At 39.4% G+C, this 25,745-nt stretch overlaps 1 protein-coding gene and 1 long non-coding RNA gene across 6 annotated transcripts in view; one reads left to right on the forward strand and one right to left on the reverse strand.

The window, feature by feature from the left end:
• Positions 1-211: 211 nt before the first annotated feature.
• Positions 212-25,745, reverse strand: part of nr1h4 (nuclear receptor subfamily 1, group H, member 4) — a 140,270-nt gene continuing 114,736 nt past the window's right edge. For 4 of the 5 annotated variants that reach the window (XM_086073816.1, XM_086073818.1, XM_086073815.1 and 1 more), the window contains 8 exons: positions 7,143-7,511; positions 4,997-5,137; positions 4,106-4,269; positions 3,909-4,001; positions 3,677-3,776; positions 3,429-3,575; positions 1,358-1,471; positions 212-1,266 (listed from right to left, as the gene is read on the reverse strand). In XM_086073816.1, the coding sequence (XP_085929942.1) occupies positions 1,028-1,266; positions 1,358-1,471; positions 3,429-3,575; positions 3,677-3,776; positions 3,909-4,001; positions 4,106-4,269; positions 4,997-5,137; positions 7,143-7,511 (1,367 nt within the window). In that variant the 3' untranslated portion in view covers positions 212-1,027. The remainder of the gene's footprint in view (positions 1,267-1,357; positions 1,472-3,428; positions 3,576-3,676; positions 3,777-3,908; positions 4,002-4,105; positions 4,270-4,996; positions 5,138-7,142; positions 7,512-25,745) is intronic. The other variant, XM_086073819.1, reaches the window with a different exon arrangement.
• The window catches only part of LOC147175974 (uncharacterized), a 131,724-nt gene continuing 112,478 nt past the window's right edge, over positions 6,500-25,745 (forward strand). The window contains exon 1 of the long non-coding RNA XR_015094601.1: positions 6,500-6,678. This is a non-coding gene — a long non-coding RNA (uncharacterized LOC147175974). The remainder of the gene's footprint in view (positions 6,679-25,745) is intronic.

Here is a 25,745-nt window from a genome sequence, read left to right on the forward strand (position 1 = left end):
TTAGAGCTACGGAGCATGTCAGCTATAAAAAAATATTTTAACCAGCTATGTAATTTCTATATACAGTAGGTTAATAGTTAACACTTGATATACAATTGGTAATATTGTGCATCTGCCATTTCACTGCTAAAAAAGCAAACAAACATAAGCTCATATAACCACATCAGAAATTAAAATACCTTAGATTTGTAATAAATAGAAAGTCACAATAGCCATAACACTACATTTAATATATACATATTTAAAAACAAAACAGTTTCTCAATGGGCAGCACACTGGTTGAGTGATTAACACATCTGCATCACATGGATTTTGCATTCAACATTCCAAAAACACGTGTGATTGGTTAATTGGGGGGTTGTTGTTGGTGGGGTGTTATTTTATAATAACTAAGGCCAAGAAAAGTAGAGCTTTGACTTGCACCCAAAATACCCGTTCCCCGATCGTTTGATGGCAGTGAACGTGTTCCAGTTGGATATGAAAGCGTCTTCTTCTAACTATGGAACTTTTTAACTTTTAGTTTAAAATGTTTTGCTTTAACTAAAATCCCACGCTGCATTGTGGCCAAAGATCTGTTATTGTGCTTTTTAGTCCTGTAAATTTTAAATACAAAACAAGGTGGCAGTAGTGGACCAAAAGTGTTTGCCAACCGCCAAAAGAAGGTAGAAGAAGAAACATAAGCGTACGAAGTAGGCCTTGTCGTCAACTATTAGGTGATTTATCGGCGTCAACGCGATTAGGGAACGAGGGTTTTGGGTGCAAGTCTGAACTTTAAACGCGTAGCACCCAAGTTGTAGGAGCCACCAAACAATGAAAAAAAAATTGCGACTTACAGTCCAAAAAATGCGAAGCAGCCAAATAGGCAATGTCATTTTTACTTGTTGAGGACAATCAGGTACTATCAATCAAAATAGTTGTACAGGAGTTTACTTGAAGTATATGTACACCAGTTCATATACACCATTGTGGACCTTGACTCTTTTTTTTTTTTTTTTGAAAATGTCCATGTTACATCCCATGCGGCCTTTCACTGCACGTCCCAGATCTCACATAGGAGCGGTGTGAATTTGTGATCGTTCATCCTCCACGACGTAAGCATCTCCGCATGATAATGGTTGAGTGTTCTCAGCTCGGTCAAGCGGCCCAGCAGACGTGCAAAGTACTGAGCCTCCTGCGGATGCTGCAAAACGCACAGCTTCCTCAACACGTCCAGCATGGCTTCCTGCAGGTTCTCTACAGCCTGTTGATCCTTCACGTAAGGTCGATCTACAGTAGATTTTATTATTAATTGAGACGTTTGAATGTTGAACTTTGTGACACAAGAAAGCTGCGTTTGGATCAGTCGACAGGCACTCACCTGGTGTCAGGATGGTTATGGCAGTGAGGAGGGCTTGCTCCTCCTGCAACATGTGGAGTTCACCGATACTTTTGTAAAAGTTAAACATTGGTGTGATGAACTCCTTTGAAATGCCTGAATGACAAAAACATGCAGTTATACAAGGGCAAAAAGCTGATTTGACAAAGCAAATAAACATCCATTTACAACAAATTGACAAGATTTCAATTGGAAGTCAACCTTAAACATTTATTGATAATAATATGTTATATGTGACGTCACTCGTCTAAAATTGACATTCTGATTAATATTACATTGGTGTAATGAGTAATGAAGCAAAATCCAACCGTTTTTGTCCATCTTAGCCTGTTTTCTGAAGCTGAGCTGTGATTGGTTGTTACCAGAGCCCTGAGCAACATTGATGTCATTTTCAGTCGACAGCAAGTAGCAAAATGGCCGCTACCTGAGATGGATAAAAATGGCGGGATTTTGCTGCTTAACTCATATTCCACAAATGTAATATGAATCAGAATGTCATGTTTAGACTAGTGAGGCCACATATAACATATTATTGTCAAGATTTTTTTTGGGGGGGGGGGGGGGTGACTTCCCCTTTAACTCATTCACTGCCATTAACGGCTAGAGACGTCAAAAATTTATTTGAACTATTTATATTAGTTTCACATTTTTTTCCAGTTTTGTTAACAAGAGTATGAAAACCTAGAAAAAAATTGTTGTACATTTAGAACAGATTTGTGATTAATCTTGAGTTAACTAGTGAAGTCATGTGATTAATTACAATTACAAAATTTAATCGCCTGACGCTCCTAATTTAAAAAAAAAGAAAATATTATTAAAAATGAGGGGCGTCAGACGATTAATTTTTAAAATTGTAATTAATCGCATAACTTCAATAGTTAACTCACAATTAATCACAAATTTTATATCTGTTCTAAATGTACAATAAACAAATTCTAGGTTTTCATACTCTTGATGACAAAAGTGGGAAAAAATGTGAAACTAATAGAAATATAATTTTTTTACGTCTATAGCCGTCAATGGCAGTGAATGAGTTAATGAAGGTAATCACATGAACCAAAATCAACTTGGAAAGATTCCAGCTCACACACAATCCCAAAGAGGAATAGCAGTACAGAACATGGATGGATGGGTAGTCCAAGTGTCAGTCTCTCTTTTTAAATGAATCTCTTGCTCCAAAGTTACAATTTAAAATCAATGCTATTGTATGTTAAAATAACTTTATTTGAAAGTCACTGGTTTAAAAAAAGATGTCTGTCTGCTTGGACACATCATTATTCATTCACAAATGCCAGCAGGGCCCAAGAGAGAGACACATTTGGACAATAGCACTACTGATGTTTGGATAAGGAACAATGGTCTCTTCAGACAGCTTTGCTTCCTTCACTCTTCTCCACTGGCCTTTTTGTATGAATGTCCGCTGACCACCAATCACATTTGAGCAGTGCAGAGGGAGCCAGTGACGTTCTCCTGCTGTCACTCTGTCAGCTGTCCAACTTGATACCTCGGCTCGCATAAATAAAAAGCTTTGTGGTGCAAGAGGTGGGGTACATCCTTGACTGGCTGCCAGCCAATCACAGGGCTCATACAAAAAAACAACTATTCACTCTCACATTTTTATTATTATTAATGTTTACTATGTTGTTTGCCTTTAAACCTATCCTAAAGTTCTCACAAATATTTCACTCTTTATTGACCCTTTTGTCTTGCCAGCAATGACAGCCACACACACACCCCCCCCCCCCCCCCCCACACACACACACACACACGCACGGACGCAGAATGAAACAGAACCCAGTATGAGTATGTGACCCAGTGTAACCAAAACCCGGCGAGAGATCAACAGGTCACCAAGATGTGCGTCTCAGCTGATGAATTATGCACATGAAGGATCTCACTCCAATGGCCGCAAATAATAAGATGATGCATCAATAGATTCATGAAGGATAACATTTGTAAAAGTAATTTTTTGGGGTCAATTTAATCTAAATACGTCCCAATAAACTCCTGAAAGAAATTCATTCAGACGAACATACTACTTCTGTGGACTCACCACTCTTACGTATCCTCTCCTCTAAGACTTCAGTGTGTCCACTGGGCATCTTTTGGCTAAAAACCTGAGCAGAGCGCAGAAACATGGCTTCTACTGCTGAACCTTTAAGCAGAGCAATCTGATCCTCATGATCCAGAGACACAAAACCTTGGAGAAGAGACATGGAAAAAACACAATTAGTACCTCTTTCTTTTTGGTCTTTCTTAGCATTACTAAAGCAGATACTGTCTCATTTAGAAGAATAAAACCTGGGATATTTTTTGTAAACTCCACCAGAACTTGGACTTGACTTGTTGCCATTTCTGTCAAAAGGAGAAAATTTTCCTCCACGCTGTACTCCTCTTGTAGCTAGCATGGGGAAACAGCAATCATTTAAGATGACATTAAAATCAACTAAAAAGCTTCTATTTTTTAAGAACATTTTAAGAGCATTTGTTAAAAAAAAAAGAAAGAAGAAAAAAGAAAATGAAAGCACTATACCAGTTTTTTGGTCACTTCTTGAGGAATTTGATGTCTGTTGTAGGCGTCTGCAATGGCCTTCATGAGTGCCTGCTGCTCTTTAGTAATTTTTTCCTGGAAACCAACAGGTGGAGAAACGCTAGGAATTAGCAGTGCAAACTTTACATGATGAATGTATTTGTTTTTTGTTTAGTTTTGAGTAAGTAAAATATCGGTACCTTTGACAATTTGGTGGTTGATGTAACTTGTTTGCTGTCTGTTGCCTCAGTCTCATCTCCAGTCGACTGTCCTGGAGAGGCCTTTGTGTTTTTCCTTAGCCTTTTAGATTTGCACTGGATCTCGGTAAGCAAGCCTGCAGCCGACAGGAAAGGAAGCTTTAAAGCTTCAAGGCCATAAAATCAGTTTGGTTTTTGAATATGGACGAATTCATTGTAAATTTCTTAGTCTGGCAAGATGTATCCACACTAAGGGCAAAAGCATGACCGTGAAACGCTGCTTCATTCTTATAGGATCGTGCTCTGCTCTTGCTGTAGCAATCAAGTGAAAAACAGTAAGTAGTGGTGGTGACAGTGGTGCCCGAGCGAGCCTTTTTTTGTTGTGTGACAAACGTGTGTGAGACATTCAATACTTCCATTACTAGTGTTAAATTAATCAGGCCATGTGAGATTAGAAGGTGTTGCAGCATTTAGAATAACTGTCTTTTGTAATAGCAGTTCTAGAGTATGCATGGTGATGCCAAAAACAAAATGTTAGTTCTGAGGATTTAGAGAGGAGACAATTTTCTAAGGAACTCATCATTCTAATGCTAATTAAAACCCCTAAATGTCATAGGAATTAAAAAGAGTTGACGAATAATGACAAATTCACATTGTTTAGAGAGGAAAAAAAGTGTCATCTTAAAAATTTGTTTTTTGGGGTATAAAAGTCACAATCCTACAAGAATATCTTTGTAAAAAGTGACTATAAATTCTTAACATAATATTAAAGTCAAAGTTCAACAAAGAAGGTCTTGACTAACTATTCTTGTGGTATTTGATCATTTATTCTGGAAAATATGTTTTTACTTTCTCTAAAAACAACCTTTGGATGACAAACAGAAAAACACTCACACTCTGCCAACATGCCCATTTCCTTGCATTTCCTGAGTCGACATTCCTGGCATTTCCTGCGCATATACATGTCCATCTCACAGTTACCTCCACTTTTGCACTTGTACACGGCATTCTTTGTGATGCTCCGTCTGAAGAAACCTTAATATGGTGGACAAAGGGAAAAGTTCAGTTATGAAGGCAATCACTTTGCTTTTGTACTTTGTTCTTCAGAGATAAGACACAGCCTAATTGTTTAAAGTCCCTGTAAAGTGAAACTACTCTGAGTGTAGTAACAAACCTGCCAAATTTTCATGTCATAAAAAACGTATAAATTGAGGTTTCAAAATCATGAGAAATCATGCCATTGCGTCCGCTGTCAAACGTTGTGGGTGTGTCCGTTCAATACGCTAAAGCCAGTTCCTGCTCAACTGTCAACTAGCAATCAAATGCTACTACGAGGTTTGGGAAAACAGATACTCTCTGGATTAAGTTTGACTAAACTTATTGAAGCTGAGAGATATTTCTTCTTATCTCATAATGATGATTTCTCACAATAATTACAAAACAGATATAAATCAATTCAAAATGCAACACTTTTCCTATAAATCTCTGCCAATATTTGCAGTTTGAAATGATCACTTGTCTCAATGTCCCCTCACTGGTGAGCTACAGTAATTTCAGGACAAGCCCAGTAGCTGCTCATATGGTGCTTCGGGGCTACCTGGTGCCTGTGGGCAACAGATTGGTGGTATCAGCTGAATGGTTTGAATCAGTCAATAAATGTAGAGATGAGAGGAGAAAAACTAAAATATAAATTTTTTTAGCTCTTAGTTTGAAATTTTGAAGAAAAAAATGCCGTAGGGATGAACTGATCAGTTTAAAGTTTGAATGTTTTGAATCAGTTTTAAAAAAGAAGAAGGAAAGAGTAAAAATTATAGGAGAAAAACAAAACAAAACAAAAAAAGTAATTTTTGCATTATTTGTGGGTACAGCATTTGAATGGTGAAAATTTGGAATTTTTGATGAATGGTAATTTTTGTCATGTTGAAAATTGTTTCCAAGGTGCACAGCTGAATTTTTGGAATTTCAAATATAACAATATAGCGGTAAAAACAAAGTATGTTATATTGATTATGGCATTGGAAATGAATAGTGAATTTTTGGTTGAAAAAAACTTTTTTTCCCATAGGAAATAATGTAAATGCAATTAATCCGTTCCCAAGCTCCAAAAACAGAAAATTCTTATTTTAATTTCTATTAATGTTTTATACATTTACAGTACAGTACAGTATTCAAACAATAAAAATACCTTACCTTACCTGTTGTGGTGTGATGGCATCAGCGGATGATAAATGCTATGTTAATGCTAGCTTTAGTTCAGTGCTGAGTTTGTTTATTTTACATTGGGCATATTGTTAGACTACTAAGTGGTCCTTGCGTGCGTTGTTTAACGTCAGGCACGTTGTTGAACAGCTAAGCGGGGTCCTCGTGCCAGTATTTACAGAAGTAGTCACGGTAGTTACAACGGCGCGATAATCTCCTTCCTAATTCCACTTTGGTTTGTAGCACTGTATGTTTTTCTTTGCTGCCACTGGCACTGTTGTCTTTTTATTCACGATCTGACTGGAAATGAGCCGTCTCAACTACCGCAGCGTGAGCATTCGGCATTGCTCGGTTTCACTCGGCTACCCGTTTTCAAGGTACGTTCAGCTTAGCTTGCTTTGGGTGTTCGAACTCCAAAAATGAGTTCAAACTCCGAGGCATTTTTTACTCAGATTTTTTGGTTGAAGTCCGAGTTGTACGACTTTCGAGACGTTCAAACTCCGAGGTTCCACTGTACTCAAAATCCATGTTTAGAAAGTTATTATTAAACACAGGCACACGCACGCGGACACAGAGGATAACTATGAAACAGCTATAGGACATTCTGACACAGAAGATTCAGCACAATGGCAGGCATTAATGCAACAAAGCTCATGTTTCTCTTGTATTGTGCTCTAGAAAGTTGAGAGGGAACCTAGCACCACAGAAAGCGGAGGAGGTAGACCTGAACCTATTCTTTGTCAAATGATGAGCCTGCACTCTTAACATTGTTTAATTTGGCAGTGTGGAATTACTTGTACACTCATCTCCATCCAGAAATACACAAATTCTGTACTCTCACCTTTGCAGCCCTCACAGGTGAGAGCATTATAGTGGTAGCCGGACGCCTTGTCTCCACAAACAACACATAGCTCCTCCCCTTTCATGCGTCCACTCTGTGACATATGCCGGGCCCTCTTGCACAGAGTAGGCATGACAGCAGAGACATCCTCCCTATCACCGCCATAGTTGACCTCCAGTGTTGTTTTCCTTAGTTCATACAGGCCAGTGTGAGAGTACCAGTCCTCTCCATTGTACTGGGGATAGTAGTTCTGATTGCAGTAGTATGGCGTGGGCACGCTTGGCTCCATGCTTGAGTACTGCATGCCTGGGTAGCTGCTGAACATGTCAGGGTCTTGTAGCAGAGGACTGCTCTGATCTGCCAGAATATCTAGAAGAACAAGAAGAGCATGAGAAAAAAAACAGGATAGTGATATACATGATTTTGTGTATATGTCTACTGAGGAACATCTTTTTTTTTTTAAAGTAAATAATAAATGATATTGTGGATAATGGTTCCAACTATGAACCTTCTGCACGTTAGTCCAAACTTAATGCCCGCAAAGGAGCAGGTGCCAGAAAAAGCCAGTAGAGTAGAGCAGAGCCAGGTAGATTTGTTGGTGGAGACGGGGCTAAATGCAGAGTAGAGTAGAGTAGAGTAGAGTAGAGTAGAGTAGAGTAGAGTAGAGTAGAGTAGAGTAGAGTAGAGTAGAGTAGAGTAGAGTAGAGAAGAGTAGATGCCAGCGGTGGAAACGAGATTTTACTGTGTAAACTAGTTTATTGCACGCAATTTAGAACCTCTAAAACATATTTGTAAGGCCAAGGAGTTCTAATTATGGGCCTGCTAAGCGGAGCAAGCAGCAGCGAAGCTGCTGCTTGCGGAGCAAGCAGGCACATATTACTATCCACCCTAGAAAAGGGTTTATTATGGGCCTGCTAAGCGGAGCAAGCAGCAGCGAAGCTGCTGCTTGCGGAGCAAGCAGGCACATATTACTATCCACCCAGGAAAAGTGTTTAATATTATTATGGGCCTGCTAAGCGGAGCAAGCAGCAGCGAAGCTGCTGCTTGCGGAGCAAGCAGGCACATATTACTATCCTAGAAAAAAGTGTTTAATATTATTATTATGGGCCTGCTAAGCGGAGCAAGCAGCAGCGAAGCTGCTGCTTGCGGAGCAAGCAGGCACATATTACTATCCACCCTAGAAAAGGGTTTATTTTTATTTTTTTTATATTTTATTCCACCGACTTTTCCGCAAAAATGCGGCCCGAACCGTAGATCGCACCGGGACAAATGAGGTATCAAACGATGCGGCTCGATCTGACTCGGTGCGGCATTATTTTTCTAAGAATTCCCAGTTACCATGGCGACGCTATTCCCAAAAAACTCCCAAATAAAGTCCCATAGGAATGAATGGGAATCCGAAAGAGATCAACTCCAATCAAGCACCTTTTTCAAAGACACGCTGCGCGCGCATACGTTAACCGACCGATATGAAAATTAGCTCATTTTGTTGGAATTTTTGTCATCTTTAGCTCAGTGTCAAAAAAAAATTTAAGGAATGAAAGCTCTCCCCCCTGTGCGGGTTCAAAGACAGTGAGCAAAGGGGTGAAAGTCGCCTTTCTTGCATCAGTTAGAGCGTGACTAATTAAGGTCTGAGTGCTGGGAACCAAAAAATATATTTCCAAAAGTTTCACTTCAACTCGTCACCATGGCCACAATCTTTGCTCACTAGACATCAAATTCGCACATTTTGTAGCCACAAGCCTCTGCTTTCTGACAAACTAAGTTTTATTTGGCTAAGGTGTCATTTAGTACCTTTATTTTCACTTTAAGCGAGGAGAAGTCGCACTATTTTGATCTCTTTTCAATGTAATTTTCGCCGTTTTTCCCTCTTCATTTTCGATCAATCATAAGTTTTCAACCTGCTCTCATTTGGTCATTTTTCATCCGATTAAAAATCTGAGAACATGCTCGCGTTCCCCAAACCCTTGCCGTTCTAACGAGCCATTTCTGGAATCTGCATCTTCAACCGTTAAGTCGCGAGAGGCTTTTGTTTGAGGTGAGCGTAATCCTATACAAATCAATGGAGTGTTGGTGCGTGACGTCTCCTCACAACTTAAAATCAAATGTGTGTGCGTGAATGTGCATGTTTTGTAAAGGGGCAGTAAGATACTGTTAATTATGGTAGATTCCACATTTCTTGACCGATTTCAATGGTTTGAATTTTAAACTGTTCAGCTCATTGAAATGTTACTTAAAATCAAATGTGTGTGCGTGAATGTGCATGTTTCTTAAAGGGGCAGTAACATACTGTTGATTTTAGTTAACTTGCACATTTCTTGAGCGATTTCAATGGTTGAAATTTTAAACTGTTCAGCTCATTGAAATGTTAGTTAAAATCAAATGTATGTGCGTGAATGTGCATGTTTCTTAAAGGGGCAGTAATACTTTTAGTTGATTATAACTTCCACATTTCTTGAGCGATTTCAACGGTTGAAATTTTAAACTGCTCATTGAAAAGAGTTGCAAGAGTTAGCAGGCCCATTCAAAATTTCCGCGGGAATTTTTCTAGTTATGGGCCTGCTAAGCGGAGCAAGCAGCAGCGAAGCTGCTGCTTGCGGAGCAAGCAGGCACATATTACTATCCACCCTAGAAAAGTGTTTAATATTATTTTTATATTATCTTCCAGCGACTTTTCCGCAAAAATAGGGCCCGAACCGTAGATCGCACCGGGACAAAAGAGGTATCAAACGATGCGGCTCGCTCTGACTCGCTGCGCTATTATTTTTATAAGAATTCCCAGTTACCATGGCGACGCTATTCCCAAAAAACTCCCAAATAAAGTCCCATAGGAATGAATGGGAATCCGAAAGAGATCAACTCCAATCAAGCACCTTTTTCAAAGACACGCTGCGCGCGCATACGTTAACCGACCGATATGAAAATTAGCTCATTTTGTTGGAATTTTTGTCATCTTTAGCTCAGTGTCAAAAAAAATTTTAAGGAATGAAAGCTCTCCCCCCTGTGAGGGTTCAAAGACAGTGAGCAAAGGGGAAAAGTCGCCTATTTAGAGTGTGACTAATTAAGGCTTCAGTGACGGGAACCAAAAAATCTATTTCCAAAAGTTTCACTTCAACTCGTCACCATGGCCACAATCTTTGCTCACTAGACCTCAAATTCGCACATTTTGTAGCCACAAGCCTCTGCTTTCTGAAGAACTAATTTTTATTTGGCTACGGTGTCATTTAGTACCTTTATTTTCACTTTAAGCGAGGAGAAGTCGGACTTTGACGCCTATCTCCTCCATGTTAATTTCGCCGTTTTTTCCCTCTTCATTTTCGATCAATCATAAGTTTTCAACCTGCTCTCATTTGGTCATTTTTCATCCGATTAAAAAACTGAGAACATGCTCGCGTTCCCCAAACCCTTGCCGTTCTAACGAGCCATTTCTGGAATCTGCATCTTCAACCGTTAAGTCGCGAGAGGCTTTTGTTTGAGGTGAGCGTAATCCTATACAAATCAATGGAGTGTTGGTGCGTGACGTCTCCTCACAACTTCAAATCAAATGTGTGTGCGTGAATGTGCATGTTTTGTAAAGGGGCAGTGAGATACTGTTAATTATGGTAGATTCCACATTTCTTGACCGATTTCAATGGTTTGAATTTTAAACTGTTCAGCTCATTGAAATGTTACTTAAAATCAAATGTGTGTGCGTGAATGTGCATGTTTCTTAAAGGGGCAGTAACATAGTGTTGATTATGGTTAACTTCCACATTTCTTGAGCGATTTCAATGGTTTAAATTTTAAACTGTTCAGCTCATTGAAATGTTGGTTAAAATAAAATGTGTGTGCGTGAATGTGCATGTTTCTTAAAGGGGCAGTAATACTTTTAGTTGATTATAACTTCCACATTTCTTGAGCGATTTCAACGGTTGAAATTTTAAACTGTTCAGCTCATTGAAAAGAGTTAGCAGGCCCATTCAAAATTTCCGCGGGAATTTTTCTAGTTATGGGCCTGCTAAGCGGAGCAAGCAGCAGCGAAGCTGCTGCTTGCGGAGCAAGCAGGCACATATTACTATCCTAGAAAAGGGGTTTATTTTTTTTATTATGGGCCTGCTAAGCGGAGCAAGCAGCAGCGAAGCTGCTGCTTGCGGAGCAAGCAGGCACATATTACTATCCTAGAAAAGGGGTTTATTATGGGCCTGCTAAGCGGAGCAAGCAGCAGCGAAGCTGCTGCTTGCGGAGCAAGCAGGCACATATTACTATCCACCCTAGAAAAGTGTTTAATATTATTATTATGGGCCTGCTAAGCGGAGCAAGCAGCAGCGAAGCTGCTGCTTGCGGAGCAAGCAGGCACATATTACTATCCTAGAAAAGGGGTTTATTTTTTTTATTATGGGCCTGCTAAGCGGAGCAAGCAGCAGCGAAGCTGCTGCTTGCGGAGCAAGCAGGCACATATTACTATCCACCCTAGAAAAGGGTTTATTATTTTTCTTTTTCTTTTTTATTCTTCCACCGACTTTTCCGCAAAAATGCGGCCCGAACCGTAGATCGCACCGGGACAAATGAGGTATCAAACGATGCGGCTCGCTCTGACTCGCTGCGCTATTATTTTTATAAGAATTCCCAGTTACCATGGCGACGCTATTCCCAAAAAACCACCCAAAATTCAAGGAAGGAAAAACCCATAGGAATGAATGGGATATCAACTCCAAACGAGCACCTTTTTCCAAGACACGCTGCGCGCGCATACGTTCACCGATTGATATGAATTTTAGCTCATTTTGTTGGAATTTTTCCCATCTTTAGCTCAGTGTCAAAAAAAATATTAAGGAATGAAAGCTCTTCCCCCTGTGCGGGTTCAAAGACAGTGAGTGTAATCGCCACTCTGATATGCAATTAAGGCTTCAGTGACGGGAACCAAAAAATCTATTTCCAAAAGTTTCACTTCAACTCGTCACCATGGCCACAATCTTTGCTCACTAGACATCAAATTCACACATTTTGTAGCCACAAGCCTCTGCTTTCTGAAAAACTAAGTTTTATTTGGCTAAGGTGTCATTTAGTACCTTTATTTTCACTTTAAGCGAGGAGAAGTCGGACTTTCTCGCCTATCTCCTCCATGTTAATTTCGCCGTTTTTTCCCTCTTCATTTTCGATCAATCATAAGTTTTCAACCTGCTCTCATTTGGTCATTTTTCATCCGATTAAAAATCTGAGAACATGCTCGCGTTCCCCAAACCCTTGCCGTTCTAACGAGCCATTTCTGGAATCTGCATCTTCAACCGTTAAGTCGCGAGAGGCTTTTGTTTGAGGTGAGCGTAATCCTATACAAATCAATGGAGTGTTGGTGCGTGACGTCTCCTCACAACTTAAAATCAAATGTGTGTGCGTGAATGTGCATGTTTTGTAAAGGGGCAGTAAGATACTTGATTGTGTTGAACTTCCACATTTCTTGACCGATTTCAATGGTTTAAATTTTAAACTGTTCAGCTCATTGAAATGTTACTTAAAATCAAATGTGTGTGCGTGAATGTGCATGTTTCTTAAAGGGGCAGTAACATACTGTTGATTATTGTTAACTTCCACATTTCTTGACCGATTTCAATGGTTGAAAGTTTAAACTGTTCAGCTCATTGAAAAGAGTTAGCAGGCCCATTCAAAATTTCCGCGGGAATTTTTCTAGTTCTTAATCTTATTTTTTAATCTTCCACAGTTTTTTCCGCAAGAATGCAGCCCGTACCGTACATCGCACCGGGACAAATGAAGTATCAAACGATGCGGCTCGATCTGACTCGATGCGGCATTATTTTTCTAAGAATTCCCACTTACCATGGCGATGCTATTCCCAAAAAACTCCCAAATAAAAGTCCCATAGGAATGAATGGGAAAAGGAAAGACAAAATCACACATCAAGCACCTTTTTCAAAGACACGCTGCGCGCGCATACGTTAACCGATTGATATGAATTTTAGCTCATTTTGTTGGAATTTTTGTCATCTTTAGCTCAGTGTCAAAAAAAAAATTAAGGAATGAAAGCTCTTCCCCCTGTGCGGGTTCAAAGACAGTGAGTGTAATCGCCACTCTGATACCCAATTAAGCTTTCAGTGACGGGAACCAAAAAATATATTTCCAAAAGTTTCACTTCAACTCGTCACCATGGCCACAATCTTTGCTCACTAGACATCAAATTCGCACATTTTGTAGCCACAAGCCTCTGCTTTCTGACAAACTAAGTTTTATTTGGCTAAGGTGTCATTTAGTACCTTTATTTTCACTTTAAACGAGGAGAAGTCGCACTATTTTGATCTCTTTTCAATGTAATTTTCGCCGTTTTTCCCTCTTCATTTTCGATCAATCATAAGTTTTCAACCTGCTCTCATTTGGTCATTTTTCATCCGATTAAAAAACTGAGAACATGCTCGCGTTCCCCAAACCCTTGCCGTTCTAACGAGCCATTTCTGGAATCTGCATCTTCAACCGTTAAGTCGCGAGAGGCTTTTGTTTGAGGTGAGCGTAATCCTATACAATCCAATGGAGTGTTGGTGCGTGACGTCTCCTCACAACTTAAAATCAAATGTGTGTGCGTGAATGTGCATGTTTTGTAAAGGGGCAGTGAGATACTGTTAATTATGGTAGATTCCACATTTCTTGACCGATTTCAATGGTTTGAATTTTAAACTGTTCAGCTCATTGAAATGTTACTTAAAATCAAATGTGTGTGCGTGAATGTGCATGTTTCTTAAAGGGCCAGTAACATACTGTTGATTATGGTTAACTTACATTTCTTGAGCGATTTCAATGGTTTAAATTTTAAACTGTTCAGCTCATTGAAATGTTGGTTAAAATCAAATGTGTGTGCGTGAATGTGCATGTTTCTTAAAGGGGCAGTAATACTTTTAGTAGATTATGGTTAACTTCCACATTTCTTGACCGATTTCAATGGTTGAAAGTTTAAACTGTTCAGCTCATTGAAAAGAGTTAGCAGGCCCATTCAAAATTTCCGCGGGAATTTTTCTAGTTATTTTTTTTCTTTTTTATTCTTCCAGCGACTTTTCCGCAAAAATGCGGCCCGAACCGTAGATCGCACCGGGACAAAAGAGGTATCAAACGATGCGGCTCGCTCTGACTCGCTGCGCTATTATTTTTATAAGAATTCCCAGTTACCATGGCGACGCTATTCCCAAAAAACTCCCAAATAAAGTCCCATAGGAATGAATGGGAATCCGAAAGAGATCAACTCCAATCAAGCACCTTTTTCAAAGACACGCTGCGCGCGCATACGTTAACCGACCGATATGAATTTTAGCTCATTTTGTTGGAATTTTTGTCATCTTTAGCTCAGTGTCAAAAAAAAAATTAAGGAATGAAAGCTCTCCCCCCTGTGCGGGTTCAAAGACAGTGAGCAAAGGGGTGAAAGTCGCCTTTCTTGCATCAGTTAGAGCGTGACTAATTAAGGTCTGAGTGCTGGGAACCAAAAAATATATTTCCAAAAGTTTCACTTCAACTCGTCACCATGGCCACAATCTTTGCTCACTAGACATCAAATTCGCACATTTTGTAGCCACAAGCCTCTGCTTTCTGAAGAACTAAGTTTTATTTGGCTAAGGTGTCATTTAGTACCTTTATTTTCACTTTAAGCGAGGAGAAGTCGCACATTTTTGATCTCTTTTCAATGTAATTTTCGCCGTTTTTGCCTCTTCATTTTCGATCAATCATAAGTTTTCAACCTGCTCTCATTTGGTCATTTTTCATCCGATTAAAAAACTGAGAACATGCTCGCGTTCCCCAAACCCTTGCCGTTCTAACGAGCCATTTCTGGAATCTGCATCTTCAACCGTTAAGTCGCGAGAGGCTTTTGTTTGAGGTGAGCGTAATCCTATACAAATCAATGGAGTGTTGGTGTGTGACGTCTCCTCACAACTTAAAATCAAATGTGTGTGCGTGAATGTGCATGTTTTGTAAAGGGGCAGTGAGATACTGTTAATTATGGTAGATTCCACATTTCTTGACCGATTTCAATGGTTTGAATTTTAAACTGTTCAGCTCATTGAAATGTTACTTAAAATCAAATGTGTGTGCGTGAATGTGCATGTTTCTTAAAGGGGCAGTAAGATACTTTATTTGATCTTGATTATGGTTAACTTTTACATTTCTTGAGCGATTTCAATGGTTGAAATTTTAAACTGTTCAGCTCATTGAAATGTTACTTAAAATCAAATGTGTGTGCGTGAATGTGCATGTTTCTTAAAGGGGCAGTAACATACTGTTGATTTTGGTTAACTTGCACATTTCTTGACCGATTTCAATGGTTTAAATTTTAAACTGTTCAGCTCATTGAAATGTTACTTAAAATCAAATGTGTGTGCGTGAATGTGCATGTTTCTTAAAGGGGCAGTAATACTTTTAGTAGATTATGGTTAACTTGCACATTTCTTGAGCGATTTCAATGGTTGAAAGTTTAAACTGTTCAGCTCATTGAAAAGAGTTAGCAGGCCCATTCAAAATTTCCGCGGGAATTTTTCTAGTATTATTATGGGCCTGCTAAGCGGAGCAAGCAGCAGCGAAGCTGCTGCTTGCGGAGCAAGCAGGCACATATTACTATCCTAGAAAAAGGGTTTATTTTTTTTATTCTTATTTTTCTTATTTTTTAATCTTCCACAGTTTTTTCCGCAAGAATGCAGCCCGTACCGTACATCGCACCGGGACAAATGAAGTATCAAACGATGCGGCTCGATCTGACTCGATGCGGCATTATTTTTCTAAGAATTCCCACTTACCATGGCGATGCTATTCCCAAAAAACTCCCAAATAAAAGTCCCATAGGAATGAATGGGAAAAGGAAAGACAAAATCACACATCAAGCACCTTTTTCAAAGACACGCTGCGCGCGCATACGTTAACCGATTGATATGAATTTTAGCTCATTTTGTTGGAATTTTTCCCATCTTTAGCTCAGTGTCAAAAAAAAAATTAAGGAATGAAAGCTCTTCCCCCTGTGCGGGTTCAAAGACAGTGAGTGTAATCGCCACTCTGATACCCAATTAAGGTCTGAGTGGTGGGAACCAAAAAATATATTTCCAAAAGTTTCACTTCAACTCGTCACCATGGCCACAATCTTTGCTCACTAGACATCAAATTCGCACATTTTGTAGCCACAAGCCTCTGCTTTCTGAAGAACTAAGTTTTATTTGGCTAAGGTGTCATTTAGTACCTTTATTTTCACTTTAAGCGAGGAGAAGTCGCACATTTTTGATCTCTTTTCAATGTAATTTTCGCCGTTTTTGCCTCTTCATTTTCCATCAATCATAAGTTTTCAACCTGCTCTCATTTGGTCATTTTTCATCCGATTAAAAAACTGAGAACATGCTCGCGTTCCCCAAACCCTTGCCGTTCTAACGAGCCTTTTCTGGAATCTGCATCTTCAACCGTTAAGTCGCGAGAGGCTTTTGTTTGAGGTGAGCGTAATCCTATACAAATCAATGGAGTGTTGGTGCGTGACGTCTCCTCACAACTTAAAATCAAATGTGTGTGCGTGAATGTGCATGTTTTGTAAAGGGGCAGTGAGATACTGTTAATTATGGTAGATTCCACATTTCTTGACCGATTTCAATGGTTTGAATTTTAAACTGTTCAGCTCATTGAAATGTTACTTAAAATCAAATGTGTGTGCGTGAATGTGCATATTTCTTAAAGGGACAGTAAGATACTTTATTTGATCTTGATTATGGTTAACTTGCACATTTCTTGAGCGATTTCAATGGTTGAATTTTTAAACTGTTCAGCTCATTGAAATGTTAGTTAAAATCAAATGTATGCGCGTGAATGTGCATGTTTCTTAAAGGGGCAGTAATACTTTTAGTAGATTATGGTTAACTTGCACATTTCTTGAGCGATTTCAACGGTTGAAATTTTAAACTGTTCAGCTCATTGAAAAGAGTTGCAAGAGTTAGCAGGCCCATTCAAAATTTCCGCGGGAATTTTTCTAGTTATGGGCCTGCTAAGCGGAGCAAGCAGCAGCGAAGCTGCTGCTTGCGGAGCAAGCAGGCACATATTACTATCCTAGAAAAAAGGGTTTAATATTATTCTTCTTATTATGGGCCTGCTAAGCGGAGCAAGCAGCAGCGAAGCTGCTGCTTGCGGAGCAAGCAGGCACATATTACTATCCACCCTAGAAAAGGGTTTATTATTTTTCTTTTTCTTTTTTATTCTTCCACCGACTTTTCCGCAAAAATGCGGCCCGAACCGTAGATCGCACCGGGACAAATGAGGTATCAAACGATGCGGCTCGCTCTGACTCGCTGCGCTATTATTTTTATAAGAATTCCCAGTTACCATGGCGACGCTATTCCCAAAAAACCACCCAAAATTCAAGGAAGGAAAAACCCATAGGAATGAATGGGATATCAACTCCAAACGAGCACCTTTTTCCAAGACACGCTGCGCGCGCATACGTTCACCGATTGATATGAATTTTAGCTCATTTTGTTGGAATTTTTCCCATCTTTAGCTCAGTGTCAAAAAAAATATTAAGGAATGAAAGCTCTTCCCCCTGTGCGGGTTCAAAGACAGTGAGTGTAATCGCCACTCTGATATGCAATTAAGGCTTCAGTGACGGGAACCAAAAAATCTATTTCCAAAAGTTTCACTTCAACTCGTCACCATGGCCACAATCTTTGCTCACTAGACATCAAATTCACACATTTTGTAGCCACAAGCCTCTGCTTTCTGAAAAACTAAGTTTTATTTGGCTAAGGTGTCATTTAGTACCTTTATTTTCACTTTAAGCGAGGAGAAGTCGGACTTTCTCGCCTATCTCCTCCATGTTAATTTCGCCGTTTTTTCCCTCTTCATTTTCGATCAATCATAAGTTTTCAACCTGCTCTCATTTGGTCATTTTTCATCCGATTAAAAATCTGAGAACATGCTCGCGTTCCCCAAACCCTTGCCGTTCTAACAAGCCATTTCTGGAATCTACATCTTCAACCGTTAAGTCGCGAGAGGCTTTTGTTTGAGGTGAGCGTAATCCTATACAAATCAATGGAGTGTTGGTGCGTGACGTCTCCTCACAACTTAAAATCAAATGTGTGTGCGTGAATGTGCATGTTTTGTAAAGGGGCAGTAAGATACTTGATTGTGTTGAACTTCCACATTTCTTGACCGATTTCAATGGTTTAAATTTTAAACTGTTCAGCTCATTGAAATGTTACTTAAAATCAAATGTGTGTGCGTGAATGTGCATGTTTCTTAAAGGGGCAGTAACATACTGTTGATTATTGTTAACTTCCACATTTCTTGACCGATTTCAATGGTTAAAAGTTTAAACTGTTCAGCTCATTGAAAAGAGTTAGCAGGCCCATTCAAAATTTCCGCGGGAATTTTTGTTTCTAGTTTTTATATCATCTTCCAGCGACTTTTCCGCAAAAATAGGGCCCGAACCGTAGATCGCACCGGGACAAAAGAGGTATCAAACGATGCGGCTCGATCTGACTCGCTGCGCTATTATTTTTATAAGAATTCCCAGTTACCATGGCGACGCTATTCCCAAAAAACTCCCAAATAAAGTCCCATAGGAATGAATGGGAATCCGAAAGAGATCAACTCCAATCAAGCACCTTTTTCAAAGACACGCTGCGCGCGCATACATTAACCGACCGATATGAAAATTAGCTCATTTTGTTGGAATTTTTGTCATCTTTAGCTCAGTGTAAAAAAAAATTTTAAGGAATGAAAGCTCTCCCCCCTGTGAGGGTTCAAAGACAGTGAGCAAAGGGGAAAAGTCGCCTATTTAGAGTGTGACTAATTAAGGCTTCAGTGACGGGAACCAAAAAATCTATTTCCAAAAGTTTCACTTCAACTCGTCACCATGGCCACAATCTTTGCTCACTAGACATCAAATTCGCACATTTTGTAGCCACAAGCCTCTGCTTTCTGAAGAACTAAGTTTTATTTGGCTACGGTGTCATTTAGTACCTTTATTTTCACTTTAAGCGAGGAGAAGTCGGACTTTGACGCCTATCTCCTCCATGTTAATTTCGCCGTTTTTTCCCTCTTCATTTTCGATCAATCATAAGTTTTCAACCTGCTCTCATTTGGTCATTTTTCATCCGATTAAAAAACTGAGAACATGCTCGCGTTCCCCAAACCCTTGCCGTTCTAACGAGCCATTTCTGGAATCTGCATCTTCAACCGTTAAGTCGCGAGAGGCTTTTGTTTGAGGTGAGCGTAATCCTATACAAATCAATGGAGTGTTGGTGCGTGACGTCTCCTCACAACTTAAAATCAAATGTGTGTGCGTGAATGTGCATGTTTTGTAAAGGGGCAGTGAGATACTGTTAATTATGGTAGATTCCACATTTCTTGACCGATTTCAATGGTTTAAATTTTAAACTGTTCAGCTCATTGAAATGTTAGTTAAAATCAAATGTGTGTGCGTGAATGTGCATGTTTCTTAAAGGGGCAGTAATACTTTTAGTAGATTATGGTTAACTTGCACATTTCTTGAGCGATTTCAATGGTTGAAAGTTTAAACTGTTCAGCTCATTGAAAAGAGTTAGCAGGCCCATTCAAAATTTCCGCGGGAATTTTTCTAGTTCTTATTTTTTAATCTTCCGCGTTTTTTCTGCTAAAATGCGGCCCGTACCGTAGATCGCACCGGGACAAATGAGGTATCAAACGATGCGGCTCGATCTGACTCGGTGCGCTATTATTTTTATAAGAATTCCCAGTTACCATGGCGACGCTATTCCCAAAAAACTCCCAAATAAAAGTCCCATAGGAATGAATGGGAAAAGGAAAGACAAAATCACACATCAAGCACCTTTTTCAAAGAGACGCTGCGCGCGCATACGTTAACCGATTGATATGAATTTTAGCTCATTTTGTTGGAATTTTTGTCATCTTTAGCTCAGTGTCAAAAAAAAAATTAAGGAATGAAAGCTCTTCCCCCTGTGCGGGTTCAAAGACAGTGAGTGTAATCGCCACTCTGATATGCAATTAAGCTTTCAGTGACGGGAACCAAAAAATCTATTTCCAAAAGTTTCACTTCAACTCGTCACCATGGCCACAATCTTTGCTCACTAGACATCAAATTCGCACATTTTGTAGCCACAAGCCTCTGCTTTCTGAAGAACTAAGTTTTATTTGGCTACGGTGTCATTTAGTACCTTTATTTTCACTTTAAGCGAGGAGAAGTCGGACTTTGACGCCTATCTCCTCCATGTTAATTTCGCCGTTTTTTCCCTCTTCATTTTCGATCAATCATAAGTTTTCAACCTGCTCTCATTTGGTCATTTTTCATCCGATTAAAAAACTGAGAACATGCTCGCGTTCCCCAAACCCTTGCCGTTCTAACGAGCCATTTCTGGAATCTGCATCTTCAACCGTTAAGTCGCGAGAGGCTTTTGTTTGAGGTGAGCGTAATCCTATACAAATCAATGGAGTGTTGGTGCGTGACGTCTCCTCACAACTTAAAATCTAATGTGTGTGCGTGAATGTGCATGTTTTGTAAAGGGGCAGTGAGATACTGTTAATTATGGTAGATTCCACATTTCTTGACCGATTTCAATGGTTTGAATTTTAAACTGTTCAGCTCATTGAAATGTTACTTAAAATCAAATGTGTGTGCGTGAATGTGCATGTTTCTTAAAGGGGCAGTAACATATGGTTGATTATGGTTAACTTTTACATTTCTTGAGCGATTTCAATGGTTTAAATTTTAAACTGTTCAGCTCATTCAAATGTTGGTTAAAATCAAATGTGTGTGCGTGAATGTGCATATTTCTTAAAGGGACAGTAAGATACTTTATTTGATCTTGATTATGGTTAACTTGCACATTTCTTGAGCGATTTCAATGGTTGAATTTTTAAACTGTTCAGCTCATTGAAATGTTAGTTAAAATCAAATGTATGCGCGTGAATGTGCATGTTTCTTAAAGGGGCAGTAATACTTTTAGTAGATTATGGTTAACTTCCACATTTCTTGACCGATTTCAACGGTTGAAATTTTAAACTGTTCAGCTCATTGAAAAGAGTTGCAAGAGTTAGCAGGCCCATTCAAAATTTCCGCGGGAATTTTTCTAGTTATGGGCCTGCTAAGCGGAGCAAGCAGCAGCGAAGCTGCTGCTTGCGGAGCAAGCAGGCACATATTACTATCCACCCTAGAAAAGGGTTTATTATTTTTCTTTTTCTTTTTTATTCTTCCACCGACTTTTCCGCAAAAATGCGGCCCGAACCGTAGATCGCACCGGGACAAATGAGGTATCAAACGATGCGGCTCGCTCTGACTCGCTGCGCTATTATTTTTATAAGAATTCCCAGTTACCATGGCGACGCTATTCCCAAAAAACCACCCAAAATTCAAGGAAGGAAAAACCCATAGGAATGAATGGGATATCAACTCCAAACGAGCACCTTTTTCCAAGACACGCTGCGCGCGCATACGTTCACCGATTGATATGAATTTTAGCTCATTTTGTTGGAATTTTTCCCATCTTTAGCTCAGTGTCAAAAAAAATATTAAGGAATGAAAGCTCTTCCCCCTGTGCGGGTTCAAAGACAGTGAGTGTAATCGCCACTCTGATATGCAATTAAGGCTTCAGTGACGGGAACCAAAAAATCTATTTCCAAAAGTTTCACTTCAACTCGTCACCATGGCCACAATCTTTGCTCACTAGACATCAAATTCACACATTTTGTAGCCACAAGCCTCTGCTTTCTGAAAAACTAAGTTTTATTTGGCTAAGGTGTCATTTAGTACCTTTATTTTCACTTTAAGCGAGGAGAAGTCGGACTTTCTCGCCTATCTCCTCCATGTTAATTTCGCCGTTTTTTCCCTCTTCATTTTCGATCAATCATAAGTTTTCAACCTGCTCTCATTTGGTCATTTTTCATCCGATTAAAAATCTGAGAACATGCTCGCGTTCCCCAAACCCTTGCCGTTCTAACGAGCCATTTCTGGAATCTGCATCTTCAACCGTTAAGTCGCGAGAGGCTTTTGTTTGAGGTGAGCGTAATCCTATACAAATCAATGGAGTGTTGGTGCGTGACGTCTCCTCACAACTTAAAATCAAATGTGTGTGCGTGAATGTGCATGTTTTGTAAAGGGGCAGTAAGATACTTGATTGTGTTGAACTTCCACATTTCTTGACCGATTTCAATGGTTTAAATTTTAAACTGTTCAGCTCATTGAAATGTTACTTAAAATCAAATGTGTGTGCGTGAATGTGCATGTTTCTTAAAGGGGCAGTAACATACTGTTGATTATTGTTAACTTCCACATTTCTTGACCGATTTCAATGGTTGAAAGTTTAAACTGTTCAGCTCATTGAAAAGAGTTAGCAGGCCCATTCAAAATTTCCGCGGGAATTTTTCTAGTTATTTTTCAACTTATTATATTATCTTCCACGGGTTTTTCCGCAAGAATGCGGCCCGTACCGTACATCGCACCGGGACAAATGAGGTATCAAACGATGCGGCTCGATCTGACTCGCTGCGGCATTATTTTTATAAGAATTCCCAGTTACCATGGCGATGCTATTCCCAAAAAACTCCCAAATAAAAGTCCCATAGGAATGAATGTGAAAAGGAAAGACATCAACTCCAATTCAAGCACCTTTTTCAAAGACACGCTGCGCGCGCATACGTTAACCGATTGATATGAATTTTAGCTCATTTTGTTGGAATTTTTCCCATCTTTAGCTCAGTGTCAAAAAAAATATTAAGGAATGAAAGCTCTTCCCCCTGTGCGGGTTCAAAGACAGTGAGTGTAATCGCCACTCTGATATGCAATTAAGGCTTCAGTGACGGGAACCAAAAAATCTTATTTCCAAAAGTTTCACTTCAACTCGTCACCATGGCCACAATCTTTGCTCACTAGACATCAAATTCGCACATTTTGTAGCCACAAGCCTCTGCTTTCTGAAAAACTAAGTTTTATTTGGCTAAGGTGTCATTTAGTACCTTTATTTTCACTTTAAGCGAGGAGAAGTCGGACTTTGGCGCCTATCTCCTCCATGTTAATTTCGCCGTTTTTTCCCTCTTCATTTTCGATCAATCATAAGTTTTCAACCTGCTCTCATTTGGTCATTTTTCATCCGATTAAAAAACTGAGAACATGCTCGCGTTCCCCAAACCCTTGCCGTTCTAACGAGCCATTTCTGGAATCTGCATCTTCAACCGTTAAGTCGCGAGAGGCTTTTGTTTGAGGTGAGCGTAATCCTATACAAATCAATGGAGTGTTGGTGCGTGACGTCTCCTCACAACTTAAAATCAAATGTGTGTGCGTGAATGTGCATGTTTTGTAAAGGGGCAGTGAGATACTGTTAATTATGGTAGATTCCACATTTCTTGACCGATTTCAATGGTTTGAATTTTAAACTGTTCAGCTCATTGAAATGTTACTTAAAATCAAATGTGTGTGCGTGAATGTGCATGTTTCTTAAAGGGGCAGTAACATATTCTTGATTATGGTTAACTTTTACATTTCTTGAGCGATTTCAATGGTTTAAATTTTAAACTGTTCAGCTCATTGAAATGTTGGTTAAAATAAAATGTGTGTGCGTGAATGTGCATATTTCTTAAAGGGACAGTAAGATACTTTATTTGATCTTGATTATGGTTAACTTGCACATTTCTTGAGTGATTTCAATGGTTGAATTTTTAAACTGTTCAGCTCATTGAAATGTTAGTTAAAATCAAATGTATGTGCGTGAATGTGCATGTTTCTTAAAGGGGCAGTAATACTTTTAGTTGATTATAACTTCCACATTTCTTGAGCGATTTCAACGGTTGAAATTTTAAACTGCTCATTGAAAAGAGTTGCAAGAGTTAGCAGGCCCATTCAAAATTTCCGCGGGAATTTTTCTAGTTTTTATATCATCTTCCAGCGACTTTTCCGCAAAAATAGGGCCCGAACCGTAGATCGCACCGGGACAAAAGAGGTATCAAACGATGCGGCTCGATCTGACTCGCTGCGCTATTATTTTTATAAGAATTCCCAGTTACCATGGCGACGCTATTCCCAAAAAACTCCCAAATAAAGTCCCATAGGAATGAATGGGAATCCGAAAGAGATCAACTCCAATCAAGCACCTTTTTCAAAGACACGCTGCGCGCGCATACATTAACCGACCGATATGAAAATTAGCTCATTTTGTTGGAATTTTTGTCATCTTTAGCTCAGTGTCAAAAAAAAAATTAAGGAATGAAAGCTCTCCCCCCTGTGCGGGTTCAAAGACAGTGAGCAAAGGGTGAAAGTCGCCTATTTAGAGTGTGACTAATTAAGGTCTGAGTGCTGGGAACCAAAAAATATATTTCCAAAAGTTTCACTTCAACTCGTCACCATGGCCACAATCTTTGCTCACTAGACATCAAATTCGCACATTTTGTAGCCACAAGCCTCTGCTTTCTGAAGAACTAAGTTTTATTTGGCTAAGGTGTCATTTAGTACCTTTATTTTCACTTTAAGCGAGGAGAAGTCGCACATTTTTGATCTCTTTTCAATGTAATTTTCGCCGTTTTTGCCTCTTCATTTTCGATCAATCATAAGTTTTCAACCTGCTCTCATTTGGTCATTTTTCATCCGATTAAAAAACTGAGAACATGCTCGCGTTCCCCAAACCCTTGCCGTTCTAACGAGCCATTTCTGGAATCTGCATCTTCAACCGTTAAGTCGCGAGAGGCTTTTGTTTGAGGTGAGCGTAATCCTATACAAATCAATGGAGTGTTGGTGCGTGACGTCTCCTCACAACTTAAAATCAAATGTGTGTGCGTGAATGTGCATGTTTTGTAAAGGGGCAGTGAGATACTGTTAATTATGGTAGATTCCACATTTCTTGACCGATTTCAATGGTTTGAATTTTAAACTGTTCAGCTCATTGAAATGTTACTTAAAATCAAATGTGTGTGCGTGAATGTGCATGTTTCTTAAAGGGGCAGTAACATATTGTTGATTATGGTTAACTTTTACATTTCTTGAGCGATTTCAATGGTTTAAATTTTAAACTGTTCAGCTCATTGAAATGTTACTTAAAATCAAATGTGTGTGCGTGAATGTGCATGTTTCTTAAAGGGGCAGTAACATATTGTTGATTATGGTTAACTTTTACATTTCTTGAGCGATTTCAATGGTTTAAATTTTAAACTGTTCAGCTCATTGAAATGTTGGTTAAAATCAAATGTGAGTGCGTGAATGTGCATGGTTCTTAAAGGGGCAGTAATACTTTTAGTAGATTATGGTTAACTTGCACATTTCTTGAGCGATTTCAATGGTTGAAAGTTTAAACTGTTCAGCTCATTGAAAAGAGTTAGCAGGCCCATTCAAAATTTCCGCGGGAATTTTTCTAGTTCTTAATCTTATTTTTTAATCTTCCACAGTTTTTTCCGCAAGAATGCAGCCCGTACCGTACATCGCACCGGGACAAATGAAGTATCAAACGATGCGGCTCGATCTGACTCGATGCGGCATTATTTTTCTAAGAATTCCCACTTACCATGGCGATGCTATTCCCAAAAAACTCCCAAATAAAAGTCCCATAGGAATGAATGGGAAAAGGAAAGACAAAATCACACATCAAGCACCTTTTTCAAAGACACGCTGCGCGCGCATACGTTAACCGATTGATA

This window comes from Leptonotus elevatus, chromosome 4, assembly GCF_054856555.1.
Source record: "Leptonotus elevatus isolate MCC_2025b chromosome 4, RoL_Lele_1.0, whole genome shotgun sequence".
In the NCBI taxonomy this organism is placed as follows: domain Eukaryota; kingdom Metazoa; phylum Chordata; class Actinopteri; order Syngnathiformes; family Syngnathidae; genus Leptonotus; species Leptonotus elevatus.